The sequence below is a fragment of the Pleurodeles waltl genome, chromosome 3_1, assembly GCF_031143425.1.
Source record: "Pleurodeles waltl isolate 20211129_DDA chromosome 3_1, aPleWal1.hap1.20221129, whole genome shotgun sequence".
Taxonomy (NCBI): domain Eukaryota; kingdom Metazoa; phylum Chordata; class Amphibia; order Caudata; family Salamandridae; genus Pleurodeles; species Pleurodeles waltl.
The window spans coordinates 1,630,303,033-1,630,322,588 of record NC_090440.1 but is presented as its reverse complement, the minus strand read 5'-3'; the positions used below and the strand labels follow the sequence as shown (position 1 = coordinate 1,630,322,588).

At 40.8% G+C, this 19,556-nt stretch overlaps 1 protein-coding gene across 1 annotated transcript in view; it reads right to left on the bottom strand.

Annotated features, from left to right (window-relative positions):
- KLHL41 (kelch like family member 41) overlaps positions 1-19,556 on the bottom strand; it is a 47,793-nt gene that overhangs the window by 6,167 nt on the left and 22,070 nt on the right. The window contains exons 2-5 of the mRNA XM_069225289.1: positions 14,099-14,256; positions 13,905-14,012; positions 9,527-9,712; positions 5,617-5,763 (exon numbers count right to left, since the gene is read on the bottom strand). Of these exons, the coding sequence (XP_069081390.1) occupies positions 5,617-5,763; positions 9,527-9,712; positions 13,905-14,012; positions 14,099-14,256 (599 nt within the window). The remainder of the gene's footprint in view (positions 1-5,616; positions 5,764-9,526; positions 9,713-13,904; positions 14,013-14,098; positions 14,257-19,556) is intronic.

The window sequence follows — 19,556 nt, the reverse complement described above, 5'->3', positions numbered from 1 at the left end:
CTCATGGCTACCTTATTTATGAATAATACTGGAAGCCTGTGTTCATTTTGTGCCAATGTGAAAGTATTTAAGTCTGATTGATTCAATTGGGAAATGTTTTGTCAAAAGCTATAGGTTTGAACTGTTTCTTATGAAACGTTACGACAAAGGCAGTAGGCCCAAATTATTTACTTTGAAATTTTATGTTAAGGTGAAAAGGCCTTTTAGGGTGGATTGTTGTTATACTGTGGTAAGGCCTGTACACAAGATTTTGTTAGATGTAATCTCACAGATTACCATGAGAGGCAAGGGTTATGTTATATGTTATGTGATAGGAATTATAGAGTGTGCTGCTACCTATATAGGTGTCCTGGCATTAAGAGACAACGCTGCTTTACCAGAAGGGTGTTCTACAGTTTAGTGGCCACCAACAAAGGATCCTAGCATTGGACTGAGTCTGGTTACAATGACTGCAAATTTTTGGATGTGTTGTGTGTTTTTTCAGTAGGCAGAAAAATACATCCATCCAGTGAAAGAGAATTGTCAAAGTCTAGATGACTCAAACCAGTTGCCTGATGCCCTGCCACTTAATTGAGTGTCAGAATATTTCCCAGCACCCTTAACTTCACCAAGTTTGTGGATGTCAGATAGCTGACTTGAACTTCGAGGGATAAATCCGACTCCACATTGAAACCTAAGTTATTCACTGATTTCTCAGGATCAGGAGGATTGGACCAAGATGAAGAAAATAAATTAGAGGGAAGGGTCGCATAGATTAATTTTCGTTAATCCAAAGCTCCTCAGTTGTGTTAGAATTAAACTTTAAAGTATTGAAGCGCTACCAGGAAATAACTGCAGGCGTACACAGTTAGAAGGATTCAATGGGTGAAAACCATGTTCATCCACAGTAATAAATAATTGAGTATTATTCATGCAGCTAAGCCCAAAAGATCTAACTATTTTTGCCAATGGACAGATTTAGATGTTAAACAGCGTGGGACTTTGCGTGGACCTTTGTGTGACTCCCTCATGCATGGGTTTAAATTCTGACATAAAAAGTGGAAGGTGCACTGCCTGACACCTATCCTTTAAATAGGATTCTCGTCACTGGTGTGCTAATCCAACAATGCTGGCCTCCGACTGTGTGGACAGAAGGATGAAATGTGACACTGTGTGGAAGACGGCCACAAATCCAGTAGCACTAAGGTCACCAGATCAGCCATGTTTGCTGACATACACAGGTCATCCAGGATTGATAGCAAAAGCTGTTTCCACGCTGTGTCCGAGTCTGAATCTAGACTGTACAGGCTCAGAATCAGCATTTGTTCCGGAAAGACAGAGATCAACCTGTTCACATACCTATCCACGATTGTAACTGTATAGGGCAGCAGAGAGACTGGCCTGGAGTTGCAAAGGACAATTTGATCTGTGTTAGGTTTATTTAATGAGGAAATAATGAGTGCCTTTAGCTAAAGAGTGATTGCGGACATCAAGCAAAGGACCGGCAAGTTCAGTAGTACGTGCTTTCCAGTTGGTGAAATTGGATCCAATGCTGATTCCAATGAAATAGAACAGGCAATCCCAATAAATTGTTCCAGGGAGAGTGGATCAAAATGATCCAAGCAAGACGCTAGTGATCCATCTGTTGTCCCAGTGACCCCAACAGTTTCTGATGCTAGAATATCAGCAATATCGATCAGACTGAGGTTAGAAGGCCCAGGTTTGAGCAGGGTGTGAACAGGAGGGCATGAATGGCTGATACATCCATATCAGATAACAAAGTCTGTGTGTAAGGTCTCAGTGAGTTGCACATAGTAAAAAATGTATCCTCAAAGAAATTTGAAACCGTATCTGCTGGCCCTTGTGAATGTTCAGTAGCTGATGGTGCACATTGTGGGATAGACAAAGACCAGGCTATTGTAAAGATTTCCTTCGAGTAGTTTTCAGCTGCTTTGGTCTTTTTGTGCAATATTCAGCTTTAGGGGTAGGTGCATTTGTTTATAGAGCTTCCGTGCATTTCAGATCCACTTTGGAAGACAAGGCGTAGTCCAGATACCAAATTCTTTCCAGTCTTTCACAACCACATTTAGCCTTCTTTAAGAATAACATAAACCAAAGTACCGAAGGCCTATCTCTGTTAACACTAGTATTCTTCAAATTCAGCACTGCATCTAGGGCTGTGTCAACCCAGTGGGCTGTTATAATCCTCAGCCGTAGAATCCGTTGTAGGGAAGCCAAATAAGTTGCCAAGAATATGGACAAAGTTAAAAATAAAAAGGCATAACCTACCCTAGGGGCATGTCAGCTGTACTATGTTAGGTCTGTCCAATCTAGGAGAGATGTTCGTCTTTAAATTAATGGTGAACCCTACCAAGTAGTAATGTGAACACACCTGGGGTATGATTTCCCCAAAGTGCACAGTCTCAACTGGACCATCAATGAGGTCCACCAAATTGTCTTTTCAATGGGTGGGCCTCGGCACTCTCTGTCAGAGCTCTTAGTAAGTCATTCTCTTACTAAATTTAGATGCCACTTTACTAAGCAGTAATTCTGTCCATATGGTAAAATTCCAAGCACTATGATTTGGTATGGGATAGTAAAAGAGGAAGCAGAAAATCTAGGCGGGGTCTACAAATGTGCCTAACGGAGGGGGTTGATTGTAACATAAAGTATTGTTCACGAAAACAGAGGCTGGGGATGCAGTAGTAAACTCTAAAACCTATGCTGAGTAAAATTCGATTAGAGAAAGGACTTTTCAAGTATTTGCTATAATTGCACCTCTGTCCCCATTCCTGAGGTGGTGTGGGTGACGGGGAATAGTAAATCCATTGGGACATAGTGCAGCAATGTCATAAGAGCAGGTGTTGGAGAACCATGTTTCAGTAAGAAATAAGACTTTTAGCCCCACTTGAGAAAGCAACTCAAAAATCTCTGTTGCATGTTTAACAGGGAACTGGCATTAATTAAGGCACACCTTAGATGACCTGTTAAGTGGAAACTTTCATGTAATAGAGTGAGACCTACCTGAGCATCGTTACTTGTATTTCCATGCCTATTTTTCATAGCTCTCTCTTCTCCAGTCTCTCATACGCTTGTAGACGGAGACATAGGGTGAGCATTAAGATTGAAACACCAGTTGGGAGGCAGTATGGGCCTAGGACACTTAACACAGTCATCCAAGCCCAGGCATTGCACACATAAATTGAGTAACTTTTCCCTAAAATACCTAACCTGAGTATATTGGTCTCTCCCTGCAGTACAACGATCAGCATGGCTGGGACTTGGTGTTGGTTACTCCCTCTGACTATCCCTCAAGGTAGATGATTTGCATGATGAAAATCATTGCCAGGCCCACATAAGAGGGTTTGAATATTGTTTTACAAATTTTAATTTTGGATGTATTTGTAATTTTATGTCTGTATGACTAGTGGCTGCCTTGTGGCAAAGCTTACGCACAAAATAGCAGGACAGAAATGGTTATTGTGAGAAGCCAATCATGAAGGCTACAGACCTGATTGGTTAATTGGAAAAAGTCATGTGAGATACCCTGTCTGTTCCGTTTATTAAAAAAGGTTAAGACAAAGACAGTAGGGATTATATATTTAAAATGGAAAATGTGTTAAAGACAATAGGCCTTTAAGGGCAGATAGTTCTTACAGCTTGGCACTTTGCTCTTAGAGTTGCTCCTTTCATTCTGAAGTCTGTCTGCAGCAGCCATGCACCTCAATCATTACTTACGTTCATATTGTCTCTGATGGCATGAGTTTACTACTTACCAGCTGTTTTCCAAGACCATACAATAGGTGTTTTTAGAATGTCAACACATTTACTAATGTTTATCCAAAAACCTATATCTATAACTACGTTTTGGACAGCATTACCCGCTTTGCTGGATGTGTCCTTGATCACACATGCACAACAGTATCTGACAATATCACTTCTCCTCTTAGGTACAAAATGTAGCAGGTGGCATCACCATAAGTGTTTACTTCTACATCCCGAAACACCAAGTCACAAAGAGAGAGTACAGACATCCATTTCAAAGGATGGAACATAGTCTAAGGTGATTACGAAGGCACTGGAATAGAAGGGCCCTGATATTTGGGAACAAGATGTCACACATCAAATGCAGACTGGAATTGGATTCAAAGGCAATATCATGATTTTGATGGGCACAGTCGCAGGGTGGGGCAACAATAAGGTAGAGACAGACCCCACTGGCACATGCTAGGAGGCAGAGTCCCTATGGATGAAAGGACTGGAGAAAATGTAGAGGTAGAAGGTGTAAATGATCACACGGTGCTTTGTGTGCCAACAGTGGTCAGAGTGTGACTGAGATGGACTCTGATGTGTCAGGTTGGCTTAGTACTGAATTCCGTGACAACCCGGCAATACAAGCTCCATAACCACAAATGATGGCAGTCGTGGCATAGCAGGAGCTTTGCAGAATGATAAGAAAAACACCCGCAACAATACACTGAACAGACAAGAAGTGTTGTTACTGAACTCTTTTGTTGGGTCCTTTGATTACGCTCAAGAACTGAAACGCACTTGTGGGATGGACAACTGCTTTCAGAGTGTGATAAGGTACTCACATGAGACGGGTTGACATCCGGAGGATATACTTTCCAAAGCAAAGCCAAGAAGGGGGAAGAGGGGTCACACTGGTGCATGCATTCAGGGGGATATGTGAGGGTAAGGCACAACCTGGCTGAACGAAAAGACAGGGGTCTCGTGTCCCTCTTCTGTGGTTATCAGGAGGTTTAGAGATTTTCTCAGCTGCATATATTTTTTTGTTTTTTTTAAGTTTTGAATGATGGCAGTGAGGGGGTATTCACATGAGAAATGCTCAAGAGTCTCATTAAAATGTATTTCAATCAACAACCCTACCAAGATGCAAATTTTTAACAACTTAAAAAAACTCAGGAGGCTACGTTTTCTGTCTACAAATGAGAACGTTGACTTTCCATTGAGAAAGCTATCTGAGAGACTGAGGCAAGTATCGAAGTCATAGTTCAAGTTACATTTGTTTGAGATTTTGTGGTCCTAAATATGATGTTGAAAGTTATCCCAATAGAGCCCTAAATTCGAGAGGGCTGGAGAACTCTCCCGTGCACAAACCTATGCTTGTACAGGGGATGATCACATCAGATGTACAGACTTTATCGCACCCTGTAATTACCATATGCAATAAATATCCCTGGTTATCATCAGGCATGTGGATTTTGGTGTACAAAGCAACAACAATCTGCACGTCATTCTCCACTGCAGACCTCAGAAAAGGTGCTGTTGATCGCCTCCCAATAAATTCCAAACCATGTGGTAGTGTATTTTATCAGGTGCGTAAATACCGAGTATACTTTATGAGCATTAATAATCAGGTCTTAAGAGTTTACACTCATTTAGCAAACAATTTGAGAATATGTAGAGGTAAAAATCATAAACCCAACCACTGTAAATGCATCAGGCCCTCTCACAGTGATTTCTTCTTGCCGACCCTCTAAATGGCACTGATGATCTGAAAATTATGCACAATTATTAAATCTGTGTTGTGTGTACAACAAAGAGTCTTGCATTATTGTGTACACTAGAAAGCCATACATGAGTGTATATTTAAAGAAAATATGATGCACTTACTTCCAGACATCGGTAACTTCAGTGGGTGCGAACTCTTGAGATTCAAGCTGAACCATCGCAAATCCACCAATGGCATAGAGAGAACCTCCCATGCTGACCAGATTTATGGAGCTTCTCTCCTGTGGGAACTCAGGAATGGCCTCCCACCTTTCGAAACAATGAGAGCAAATTTAGACGGAATTTTAAAAGGAAAGAAAAACTAAAAGAAAACTAAGATAATTATTTATTTTACATATGTAATACATTTAGACATTTCACTCTATTTATTCACCCATGTTGACATTTTGTCTCATTCACAAAAAAAGGAGCTAATTTTAAGATGCTCATTAGAGCTGGCCGGAGTAAGGTGCGGGGATTCCAGGTAACGAGAATTAAAGTTTCCACCAGATTCCTTCATCAAATGTTTGAGGTCTTATGTGTTTAGTTTCCAAAGTAATGTACTTTCCAAAAATGATAAATCTAACTGCTGATTTCCTCCTACTTTTGACCTTATTTAGTAAATTGTTAGGAAATGATGACTGGATGTTGAGGGCATGACTATGTTTCCAGTGAAGGATGCTGACTGAATTCCCGAAAGTACCTGTGCTGGTCACACAATGCGCCTGTCAATCATGCGTCAGTGTATTCAGCATAACTCGGTTATTGTAGCGCATTTAGCACATAGATCTTCTGAAGCCACTCATAAAGTTCTCCATGCCCTTACTAAATACAAAACGACTGGAAGATGCAGGAAAGAGTAAAAAGTATCTGCTCCATTAGAACTCTTACTTGCAATTTGACACCCTAAACAGTAGAAGCCCCCATTACATGTTGGCTGATTAAATGAGGTGGCAAAATCGGACGTGGTATTACCATTATTGTCCAGCATTACCATTCTACTTACCAGCCATATGAGTCCTGAAATGGGTAATAATATTCAAAACCCGGAAACCGTGATCCATTTGCTATGCTTGTTCCAAAATTGTATATTCCACCTGCTACTAGCGGGCAGTAAACGTGTGTGGTTGAAAAGGTGATTTTGTTGGGTGGATCTCTGCATCCAGCAAAATTTGTAATCATGTAGAGTGATAATTCAAAAGAAAACCTGCATAATTACTACCCTACACAACTCAAAATGAGTTTAGGTATTACTGTTCCAGAGCACAGTACTGTGCTACTTATCAGGGGCATTATTTGTCAATACAATTTGATGTGTTTTGGAGGAAGGACATTACACCACCTCCCTATATTACGGTGGACCATGAGGTGTCTTTTTTTTTCATTGTTCATCACTGACAGGATTTTCTGTTTTTATAGAAAAAAATAACAACTCGCACACCTTGGAAGAAAACTCTCAAGGTGTGTGTGTGTGTGTGTGTGTTGGGGGCGTCATTAGTTTTTTGATTTTCTGATACAAACTTTTTTTGTTTCAGACAAACCACAAAATGTTTGAAAAGTTTGATGAATGGCCATCAAAATGACGATGGTCCACCTAATTTTTTGTACAGCTCAAGGTTTTTTTTCAGTGAGATGACTGCTGGGCTGACGGTCATCTCTAAATTTGGCAGACACCACAGTAATGGACAGAGTACTGTCCGTCAAACGCTAAATCAGGCCCTAAATCTCTGTGTGAAAGCAGTATTTCAATTAAGAAAGTTAAGCCAAATTCACAATCCATCCTCCCCCAATCTGTCCACGCCTGGTTCCCTTTTACATAAGCGAGCATGCCCTCTGATCTGGAGCAAACCAAATGCTCCGACAGCTGCCCCCATGGATCCACCTTACTGATTTCACTCTTCTGTTCTTTCAAAAGGCGGCTGATGACAGGCCTAATAAAAGCTATGCGATATTTGCATTTCTGTCTGCATGGTGGGTTATGCATAGTAGCAAGAAGTGGAGGGCTGTCCCAGGCGCATTGTACGACCGAATATTTACATTCATACTAAAATGCAGCCTAGACCTGCTACTTTGGGATGCAGGAGAAGCTGCAACACCAATAGGTGGTGTCACACACTGCGATTTTCCTTTCCCCCAACATAACTGGTTGCTTAATTAGCTGCAGAAACTTGGATCCGAAACCAATAAGGGCCCCACACATTTTTGGGTGGCTAGCTCCACAGAAGCTTCTAGCACGCCCGGGGTAAATGCCTCTTTCAGAAGATTGACTGTAGTCGAGAAACCTATCAATGACAGAGGATGAGGAAAAGGACTGCTACGTTTCTGCGCAGTGTGGGGGTGTTGGGGGAGGAAAAAAAACACCTTTCTGTACATTACTAAAAATAAAATTACCATTGATAAATCCACTTTCTCCATTGGCATTTTTAAATCTGTTTGACATGTTTATGCAGGAAGGGTGTGCCCTTGTTCAAGCTACACACGAGGATCAGGTAGAAGTCTGATCTCTAATACACAGTTTGTGCTTTTGTTGGGTCACTGCCTTGCTCAACTTTGTATTCATTAAATGCCTATGTGGCATACTTAAGATGTGGGGCAGCCACTGGTTTGGTGCTAGCTCTGGCTCTCTGACTCACCCAAAAAAATCATGCACTAGTTTGACCACTCTGACCTCAAGGGGCAGGATTACTTCAAGAGCGTTGCCACTTGTGTGACTCACAAACAGTGCTTTAAGTGGAAATATAAGTGCTGATACTTACTCCAGTGGCGCTAGATCATTTTTCAAAGTGATGGTGTTGCCATCAATGTTACATCACTGATGTCATAGGGATTGTGAACAATACAAGTGTCACACAAAGAACAAATCTAGCAAATGAGCCCCAACCATTCAGCAGGAGATTTGTGCTATATAAAAGAGCAAAAAATTACATGATGTGAGTCCATGGATCTAACACTAGTTTAAACTGCAGAGACAGTGTTTCAGGCATTGTGAAAATATTAATGTAGTATCCTACTGGACAAGTCATGCAGCAGCTTGTCCCTAGAGGCAGTGCTAACACCCACCCCAAGCCCATCACAACACTGGCGTCCCCAGTCAGGTGACCCTTCTAATAACAGCGTCAGGGCTGACGTTCCCTGGATCAGTTGTACTCACTGTATCCTTGAGCCAGATGTACGAAGCCTTTTACCAGTTGCAAACGGGTGGTAAAATGCTTTTTGGCATGTACCAACCCTATTTTGCGAGTTGGTAACCTATTACTGACTATCAAAATAGGGCTTGCGATTCGCTATTAGGAAGGGGTGTGCTGAAGGTGTCCCTTCCTAAAAGCGATTCGCACTGGTGTGTAAGAATGTTTTGTGACCGTGAATGCGGTCGCAAAACAGTTGCAGGTACCACCAACTTCTAGTTGGTGGTAACCCATTTGTAAACTGAAAGAGGTCCTCAAGGGAGTCCTCCTCTTTTGTGAAAGTGGGTGTAAACATTTTTTAAGGCCAGGCAGTGGTCTCACGGACCACTGCCTACTCTTAAAAAATGAAAAGAAAAGTTTTCATTTTTCTTTTTGTAATGCATCCCGTTTTACTTTAAGGAAATCAGGCTGTATTACAAAAAAAAGTTTGCTTTATTGAAAAAGCAATCACAGACATGGTGTGCTGATTACTCCAGCAGGCCACCATATTTGTGATTGTGGCCCTTGCCAAATGAGTTGCAGAATGTGACCTGCCTCATGAATATTGATGAGGCAGGTCTCTTGCAATCCAATTAGGAATTGCAAACAGTGTTAAACACACTGTTGTACATAGCTGTTTGCAATTTCCTAATAGCAAATCGCAAAATTTTGCTTTTAGGAAATTGCAAACACCTAGCATGTGGTCCTCGTTCCCACAACTTTAGAGTTAATACAGACTCCTAGCAGGAACATGAGTAAGCCTGTTGATTAAACGTACCGCCGTTCTTCAAGGTGGGTAATGGCTCTATTCCATTCAGTGTTGCTGAAAGAGATGTACTCAAATGATAAAAAAAAGAAATTTCACTCACTTGTTGCTGGCGATGTCATACACTTCCGCTGAAGCGATAAGACCGTCTTCCGTAACGCCTCCAGCGACGTAGATCTTCCCTTTGTGCACAACTGCTCCAAACATTGATCGAGCGGTCCTCATGGGCGGGAGATCTTTCCAACCTCCTTTCTTGGAGCTGTATACAAATACTCTGCCTGTGCTTTTCCTGCGCAGAGAAAACATAAGGTAAAACAAAACCTTACAGGAACCTAAGTGATAGGTTTAGAGTGACAATCAAATCAGCAAACAATCATTTTATATCTTTTTATATATATAGCTATATATGTAACATTTGTAGTTTAAATATACGCTGGTTTCTTCAAATTATAGCAGTGTATGATATTTAAGAATATAGCCTTCTCGTTGAGCATTTACCCATATAGCTCTTGGGTTATCTATTTCAGAGATTTACTTAGCGTAGGCCAGACCCAAGACTCATGTAAAGTGTTAGCCACAGGGTTGAGAAGAGCAAGGCTTAAAGAACATATGTGACAGAAAAATACTTTAAATATTAGATAAGTAACCTTGATACATATATGATTTACTTCATATATGATAGATATATGAAGTAGCATGTGCTGAAAATGGTTCTATCTCAAAAAATAACTACCATTGGCAAAGCCAATAGGTCTGGCTTTAATATGTTAATACATGCACACAGCATCAGTGTTCATGTCTGTTTTTGCATGTTAGCACATTAGGGCTAACCATAATCGCTTGATGATAATTGATGTAATAGTGGTGATGGTAATGGAAGTGGTGGTAGTGGTGCAGGTAATAGTGGTAGTAATGGTGGCGCTTTAGCTGCTGGGCTACTATGTATCCTTTTAAGAAACCACACACCTCCCCTGATGCTCCCCTCTTTTAATTCCCATGCAAGCCACTGCCATCATAGCCATTAACAAATTGAAAGACCAGAGAGAAATAATGAGCTATCTCTAATGAGACCACATTTCAGTCTCATCTAAATGTAATGGGATGATGTATTTATTAGACGAAAATACTTTATTTTGGGCAGCAGACATTTTATACATGATGATGGAGGATCTGGTGGACAGATTTAGCTCTCTACTTGACCTTTTGTAGCCAACTCTTTAAAATATACCTAATATTCGATTTTGCACTGCCCGGAGAAGTATTTCTCACACACTTCATATTATTGGCTATTTGGTGTATCAATCTGCCTCCTTTGAGTGCTTGCATTTCAATTTACAAGCCACCATTTTTCATCTAAAAGTACACTCAAGCATCACACTTTTTGTCACATTCCGTTTTTTATCTCATACATGCAATACCACCACCAATATAAGTGCCGCCAATACCAGCATCAATATCAAAAAGACCAATACCACACACAACATAATGCCAATATAATACAACTATCAATATCTTCTCCATCAATACCTCCAACAATAGCACCAAAACACACCACCAATACAACTACCATTACCTATACAACCACCAGTACAACATACCACTACCAATTACACGGTTTATAGGGGAGTGTCTGCTTGCAGGTATGTTGACATCTATTTATTTAATGTGTTTACTGTCCAGCCGTAGCACCAGATCCTTATGTTTTTTATCAAGCCCTCGTGTAGATTGTAGTGTGATGCTCGGGTGTCACCATTATAGTCATGTTTTTGCATGGCCTTCGTGTTGTTCTCAGGAGCACTGCTTATCCCCTCTCATATGCGTCAGCTGGGGCAGAGGGATAGTGCGCCGCTCCAGGTTTTACAAGTCTGTTCTCCGCTAACATAAGATGGAACATTGTTATGATCCTGCTGCTACAACCAGGACAGGGAAAGTAAGAGCGATTTCCCTGCTTATGAGCAAAGCAAGAAGAAATAAAAAAGAGAAATGTGCACATACCATAACCTTGTAAGTCTGTTTCACTTTAGGAGGTAATACTTGCATGTACCCTCACTCCTCAAGAGGAAAAAGGTGTTTCTCTTTCTCGTGTTCAGCTTCAAAGCTTCATTTCTGAAGCTGTGTCTGCTGTCTTCGATTGATCTGAATACCCTCTTTCTAAACAGAAAGGACGAATACTATTTTCAGAGCATGACTTGTAGAATGAGAAGAAGGATTCGCTTTCCAAGAGGAAATATGTCCAATGGGTTCCAGTTACTAAATTTGTGAAGCACATTTGAGAATTATTGTGTTTCCGGGAAACTGTATTCAAGGTCACTTGTGATGTATATACCTACTATGAGATGTCTATGATAATTCATTGTACCCTACAGGGAATTCTTTGAAGGAATGGAAGGAGATTGACTGGTCAGGCACTCTGTTTGGGAAAACACTATACCTTGGAGGCTTCAATAATGACTTTCCACAAATCCCTAAGGTATTTTTTGCGAGCATGACGTCTTCCTCATCTTAGACCTCTGAAGGAGGCTTGCTTACAAATTCTATGGATAAGAAGTGGGGCACTTAAGAGGTGCTATACAGCCTCAACTTTCGAAGGGCAACTCAGCAGCTTATTAAGTACAGACTTTGTTGAAGGAATTTGAGGCTATTTTTCATTGTATTGATACAGGGAAGGATCCCACCTGCACTTTGGGTAAAATTGACTTTTCTTCGGCCCTTCCATCTGACATCACTTTTGATATCCTGTGCGTCTCAGCAACTGTGTATTGAGCATCGACGCCCACTTTTAGGCACCTTTGGACAAAATATGGAAGTTGAAGGGAATCCGGGTGGGGGGGAATCTGATTTCAATCTTGCCTTTTTTGGGTTACATATTGTTTTTTTAACTGAAAAACATGCACCTAAAGGCAGCTGAAGATTGGAAATTATTTCAAACCTTTTGCTTCAAACCTGTCTGTTCGTGACCACAGAACTGATGCTGAGAATCGTGGTTGATTCCCACAATTACCAGTTCTGGGTCCTTCCCTTCAGTCTGGCATCTGCTCCTCGAGTCTTCAATTACTTTTTGGCTTCTCCAGTGGCTTCTTTACAACTTGAAGGTGTTCACATTTTCCCTCATGTTGACAATTGGCTAATTTCTGCCTCCTTGTTTTTATGCCTTCATATCTTCATGTTTCCCTTTCACCACAACACATTCTCTGATGTTTCCTCTCCCTAAGATTTCCTATTCCCTGAGACGCACTGCTCCAAGGCCACTTTTACTTGTAAAATCCTATCTATGGATTGTTTCTGCTCGGAAACTTCCTCTTATTGTGTTCACTGTTGTTTAGAAAGATTTGGTATCTGACCAATATCTTAGTGGAGCCTTAGCTGGAGTATCTTGACCTTGTAAATGGGACATCTTGTGTCTTAGCCACCATACAGACCTGGCCAGAATGTAGCAGGGGACCAGCATGCTGCTTTAACTGGTTTTAATGAATCAGTGTTTAAATCCATAGGCTTCATGTACCTACATCCTTCAATATTTATGTGCATGTGCCTCATTCCCTGCTGTGTACTACTGACTGTATAACTCCCTGACCCCGCATTTGAGCTGAAGGGTGCCTTCATGCAGCTTTACTTCTCAGCCCAGTCAGTATTATCCTACAATTACTCATTGTTGCAAGGTTTCTCAGATTGCTAAATTTGAGCCCCAGTCCAAGAGCCTTTCATGGCCAACTGCCTGCACTGTGGCTCTGAGGCCTAAAGCGTCTTCAGTCTACCCTCTCCCGAGACTGCCCGTGTCTATTTTCGGCTAGGTCTTCTCACCCCAAGCATCAGAATTTATGCCAATCCACTGCATACAAAGGGCCAGATTTATACTTTTTTAGCACCGCATATGCATAGTTTATTGATGCAAAAGCGGCGCAAACGTACAAATTAAGGCCCATATTTATACTTTTTTGCGCTGCATTTGTGTCATTTTGTTGACGCAAAAGCGGCGCAGACTTACAAAATACAGTTGTATTTTGTACGTTTGCGTCGCTTTTGCGTAAAAAATGCGGCGCAAATGCGGCGCTAAAAAAAATATAAATACTGGCCTATAATTGAATTTTGTAAGTTTGCGCCGCTTTTGCGTTAAAAAATGATGCAAATGCGATGCTATTTGGTATAAATAAGGCCCGAAATCCTCTAAAACAGCCATGCATCTACTGTTTATTCCTACAAAACTCAGACCATCTGCGTAGCGCGCTTTGAAGCTCCACCCTGCTAGAAGTGCCTCAAGGCCAACGAACTAATATTCCTAATGGGTGTCTCAGTATGGAGGTGGGTTTGGCAGTAAGGGCTTCAATTAGAAGTGTGTGACTTCATTTTCTGTACTTCCTATGTCATTAGAAAACCACGTAACGTTCTCGTTTCTACAGGTTTAGAGGCATTTGCAAACATTTTGGATCGGGTCGCTAGCCTCAGTTTTAATGCCACCCACACTCATGCAGCCGTGCACTCACTTGTCTTCTGTTTTCCCTCCGAGACAGTACAAGATTCCATTGTACGACACCACGGAGTGGCCGTAGATTTTGATGGGAAGCTTGTGGATTTCTTTCCATGCCACGTCACTGGAAAAAAATCAATACGTTTAGTCAGTCCAAATATTTGAATTGTGCTGATGAGCTAGGTAAACGCCAACCCATTTATGACGTACTTGGAATCGTAACACAACACTGAGTCGAGCGGCTCCTCCGACTGGAGGTCTCTGCCGCCAGCAGCGTAAATCAGGTTGTCAGCCTCTCCCAGACCAAAGAGGCATCTGGCCGAAGGCATTGGAGGGAGCCCAATCCACTCCCCAGCAATGCTGTCCAGCTGAAACAAACAAAGTACACAGTTATGGTAGCCACCTGAAGTCAGCTCAAAGAAAGTTTGTAAGAAAACGTAAGTTACTTATATTTAAACACATAGGTGTTGACGCTTTTAGGTTTAAGCCAAAGGGCTTCTCTCACTCTGGCCTAATCGTGTTTTTGCTTTCAGGTTATTGCATTGAATTCTCTTGGATGAAAAATATTCCAGGGACTACAAAATCAGAATGAAAGCATAAGTACAAAGGCTGAAAGATGCGCAGAATGTATGGAGTTACAAATATGAGCTTGTTACCTAGGGATTTCCGATAAGGAGAGAAAATTACTAGTGCAATATCTTACAGACTTTTATATCAGAGTTTAAAATCAGTAACATACAATAAAGGGGATATCACAATAAAAAGAAAAAATAATAAACCTAAATCGACATGTTGGAACTGGTAGGGTGGTCCCCTTGTAAGAAGGCAAATTCTAGACATTGACAGTAAAAATTCTGGACGATCAATATTCAGGACAAAAGGTAATTTTTAAAGACACCACTGAGGAAGTCTCATGATGACAAAATATGCAGCATGCCAAAGAACTAGCTAAAAATAGGCTTTTGTTCTTTAACGTATATTATACATTTAGGTTTTGAGAAAACATTCACAAATGGCTGGATATATTTAAAGATGAAAAAACTAGCAAATATACACTCTCCAAGCAGAATTTGGCAGCAGCAATATATCCCATTATCATGAAGGATTGTTCGAGAAGCAGCACTGTGTTGCTGAACGCAGACTTTGAGTTCACAGGCAGTAGCACTTAGCACTACTATAGAGTGTGAAACAGAGAACTAAATGATGGTGAGAAAGGCGGATATATTTAAATATATATATATATATATATATATATAGAGAGAGAGAGAGAGAAGGTTAGAACAATGTGAGTGAACAGTGAGAGAAGAGGAAAGCAAGAAAGCAAGAATCTGCCAGCTGAGAGAGAAAAGAGGATCACAGAGAAAGATGGAGCAGAGAAAGGAGTGAAAACAGATACAGAAAGATGCTGAAGGTGACAGAGAGGAGGTTGAAAGGAGAAAAAAAGGAAGAAGGGGCATATAAAAGGTGAGTTATTGGGAACTGCCGGAAAGCACGTAGGGGGAGGGAGAGAAGCAGAGACGAATGGTAGGAAAAAAGAGGCAACGGATAGAGAAAAGGGATCTGAGAGAGCAAGAAGTTGAATTGAGAGTAAACAGATAGATGATGTGGGCGTTCACTTTGTAACTTGCATGTCGGAGCTTTTAATCCCAATTCCAATGCATCTTGTCTCTGGCTTCACTTACTGCTCTGTGCTCCGTAAATGTTAGTGAATATGCCTCTCAATGATTTAGCATAGATGTCCAGACTTAAATTCTGTTTTGGACCCTGTAAAGAACTCTGCGGCCTTTTGACTAGGGTTGTGCCACTGAAATAATGTATGCATACAGGCAGAAAATCACTGTTTGTTAAGAACATGCTAATTTTCAAAGACTGAGGGTGAAATCCATCCAAGGTTCCAGCACTGAACTTTTGCTTGGTTGGTTACAGCAGTGGTTCCCAACCTGTGGTCTGGGGACCCCCGGGGGTCTGCAAAGCCTCCTCAGGGGTCCACAACTGCTTAGAAAATTAAATAATATTAACAGATTAATAAAGTCTATGTAAATAAATTGGCTAAATGAACAATTGAAATTTTTAAAATATACTGTAAATGTCAAGCAATTTGAAATTGGAGGCTAACAATTAAATTAGTATCCGCAGATTGATCTGTGGGAGCAGTGTAGGTTCATCAAACAGAATATAGTATGGAGGATGTGTGACTTCAATTGAACTTAGAAAAGCCCCAACCTTCCTATTCAAATTTTAAAATATATATATATTTGTTAGCAAATTAAATAAAATGTTTTCATTTGTGTATGTGTTTGATGAATTTTTGCGTCTGTATTTTATGTGCATTTTTTTTTGCGGTTCAAATCATCAACAGTGTTTGGGCTCAGTGGTGGGGCTGATTACAATAATGATTCAGTGGGGGGAGGGACCCTGGGTTCCATTAATGATAAAGTGGGGGTCCACAGAAATCAAAAGGTTGGGAGCACCTGGGTTACAGTGTGGCACTAGAAGATTTTGAGTTTAGTACACGTGTCATGTTATTTAAAAACTTCACAGAAACAGAGGTTATACTAATATGAAATCCCTCAGTTCATAGACTATACCTTCCTAGTATTCTGGCCCACATTCAGCTCTTGAAGTGCTTTTGCCTCTGGGCCTGGAGCTCAGCAGAGGCTGCAGGGATGACAGCTAGAAGTGGGTGAGCCGAGACAGAGCAGAGCAAAGGTCCTGGCTTGGCACTTAGGCCCATATTTATACTTTTTTAGCTCAGCATTTGCGTCATTTTTTGACGCAAAAGCAGTGCAAACTTACAAAATACAATTGTATTTTGTAAGATTGCACCGCTTTTGCATCAAAAAGTGATGCAAATGCAGTGCAAAAAAAGTATAAATATGGGCCTTAGAGCCCATGCATGATCTGAGCCTTGAAATGTTTTCCTATGCAAATCTCTAAAAAATAATCACATAAAATATCTTCATAGTTCACAAAAGTCAACTTATTTAATATGCAGAGTATTTGAAATTAATACATTACATTATAGCACTGCTTTGTGAAGTACCTTTTAGAAACGATAGTTTTTAAACATGAACTTCGAGTAGGCTTTTCCAACGAGTAGCTCATAAGCTATTAGAAGCTCTCCAACTGTCTGCAAGAAGCTCTGCTGTGTGCTCCCCAGTCTACTGAATTATTGTTTTTTGCTTGGTTGAATTAATATATTGCTGAATTTACAAAATATATTTAAATCATTTGAGTGATGAATACTGTGGATTTGTGAGGTATAATATTACCTTGGTGCCCGCCAGGGGAGTTGCATCTGTGGCTGTTATGTATTATCCAGGCAGAGGCATTTCAAATTGATAGTTATTGACATTACAATATTGGCAAACCTGCCTGACGCACTGAGGTGATCACCGCTGGTAGTGCTGCATGGGATGGCCAATAATGTAATCTTGTCTGATGCAGTCACTATTACAACACTAATGCTATTAGTAGCTCAGGACTAATTTCATTGAGCACAAGAAGCTCTTGACTTAGAACCATTCCTGGCGACAGTGCTATTAGTGAACTGAGAGGCAAGAGAGTTGTCATGTGAACCCTGTATGTGACCCACATTGTTATAGAAGGAGCAGCATTAGAGTCTATTAAACCAAACACAGTAGCTTTTTTGTACAGTTGGTATTATGAACTCAAGTATTTGAAGGCATCTTCATATGTGAAAGTGAAGAAAGAGGAGGATCAATAAAATAAAATATTTGCCTAAGATCACACAATTTGGCTAAGGGGGAAGCTGCAATTAATCTAGGTATTGCAGCTTCACTCTGTACAAATCAGCCACTTATAGGTATCCATTTGTCTCTCCTTTTTACCAGAGATGTTGATGCTTTGCTTTTACCTCTTTGTACATTAAGTTAGAGCGAGGGTGATGGGCAGAAGCCATATGAAAGCTCGGTGTGGGCTCGAGGTACCAATGAGACCTCAAGCTGAGCCATGCTTCAGGCTCGAGGCTGGGTCGAGCTTTCATTGGCTCAACCACCCCTAGCTAGGCCTCTGACATGGCCAGCTTTAGTGATGGTGGCAGTCAGTGTGACAGCACACCCAGAAGACCAACTTCTCCATGGATTTTCTTACTACCATCTTTCAGTGGTACCCCTCATCTTCACATAGACCTACTCTAATATGTATTTAATTTCTTTTATGGTGCTACTCATCTCAGGTATGTACAGGAGGGTGTCAGAGTGCGTTACACACACACATTATACATAGACAATGACTTAGATGTGTGTAAGTCAATGTTTTGGAATTGTTACTTGAGACAATGAGGGCTACAAGTTATAGTAGTCAAATGTCATTCATAGTGGTAGGTATTATAGGTTAAGACTGACATAACACAGTGGTTGGAGTTGTTTTTACTTATAAGTATTTATTATTATCCAAAAGAGCACTATTTATCAATCTTAGAATAATGAAAGATTGGGGAAAACATAGCAAGTAACAAAAGGAAATCTATGACAACAGCAGTAACACAATGAACTATCTACATAAAAAACAATTATTTGATCTGCATGTTACACCTTGTGCTTTAACTCTGAAGTCTATGTAAGCTTTTTCAAAATGCAAAAGAACCCCTCTTACCCCCGGTGTGGTGGAACGAGCCCCTGGACAAAAGCAGAATGCCTCGCCCTGGGCTGGAGCAGGAGGAGGCCCACTGCATGCTGTAACCACCTAGAACAGGCACATTGCCGTTCTGTATGTGAGAAGCAGCCAGCATACAGAATGACAATGGGCCCCTCTCAGTCTGTGTGAGGCCGGGGAGGGGCTGCTCTTCTGCTCAGAAGAGGAGTGTGAGCCAGGCCCAACAGGGAGTTCTGCAGAACTCAGAAGCTTCTTGCAGCTCACTGCAATCCCCACAATTAGAGACAAACGGCCTCCGTAAACGTGATCATCATGGAAACGGATGTGAGACCCAAACAACGGATGCTCCATGAAATGTACGACAAGTGATCATCCTAGGAACTGGAGGACAGCGTACATCAGTGTTCAATAACCAGCATGTAAGAACTAGTGGGTTGTAACCAATGAATTATACACATTCATTCACCCATCAGTTCAAAGCATTTTTTACTAGGTAAAAATCTAGTTCATTCCGTAAAGGTGTCAACTCTTCCCGAGGTTCTAATTCATTAAGGATTGTATTGTCAGCACTAGGAGTGAAACAAACCCATGCCCAGCAGGAGAGATGATCGGCTCCATTCCAGTAGCACATAATGGTTTGGTACCCAAAGTTAACTGTAAGTATATCGACAGTAAGCCTTGTAATTGAGGATTTGCATCCTACAATTGGCATGTGATTGAATTATGAGTTTCATAATTTGCTTTTGCTTAATTACATGATCTTTTTGGAAAAATTACACAAAATTACTCAAAATGCAAAACTGATATTTTTAATGGTAAAGTTTTACCGTGAAGCGCATGTAAGTAAGCATCGTGGTATAGTAGCATAATTATGGGATTTTTGCATAACAAGAGTAACACAAAGTTATTGAAATTATGCTAGATTATGCTAGCATATTGAAAATTTCACCTGGGCCTAATCAAATGTCCCCGGCTTTCGGTTTCATTTAGAGGTCTACAGTTGACATTTTCTGAAAAATGTTCTTTCATTGTCTTGATAGGACATTTTTAT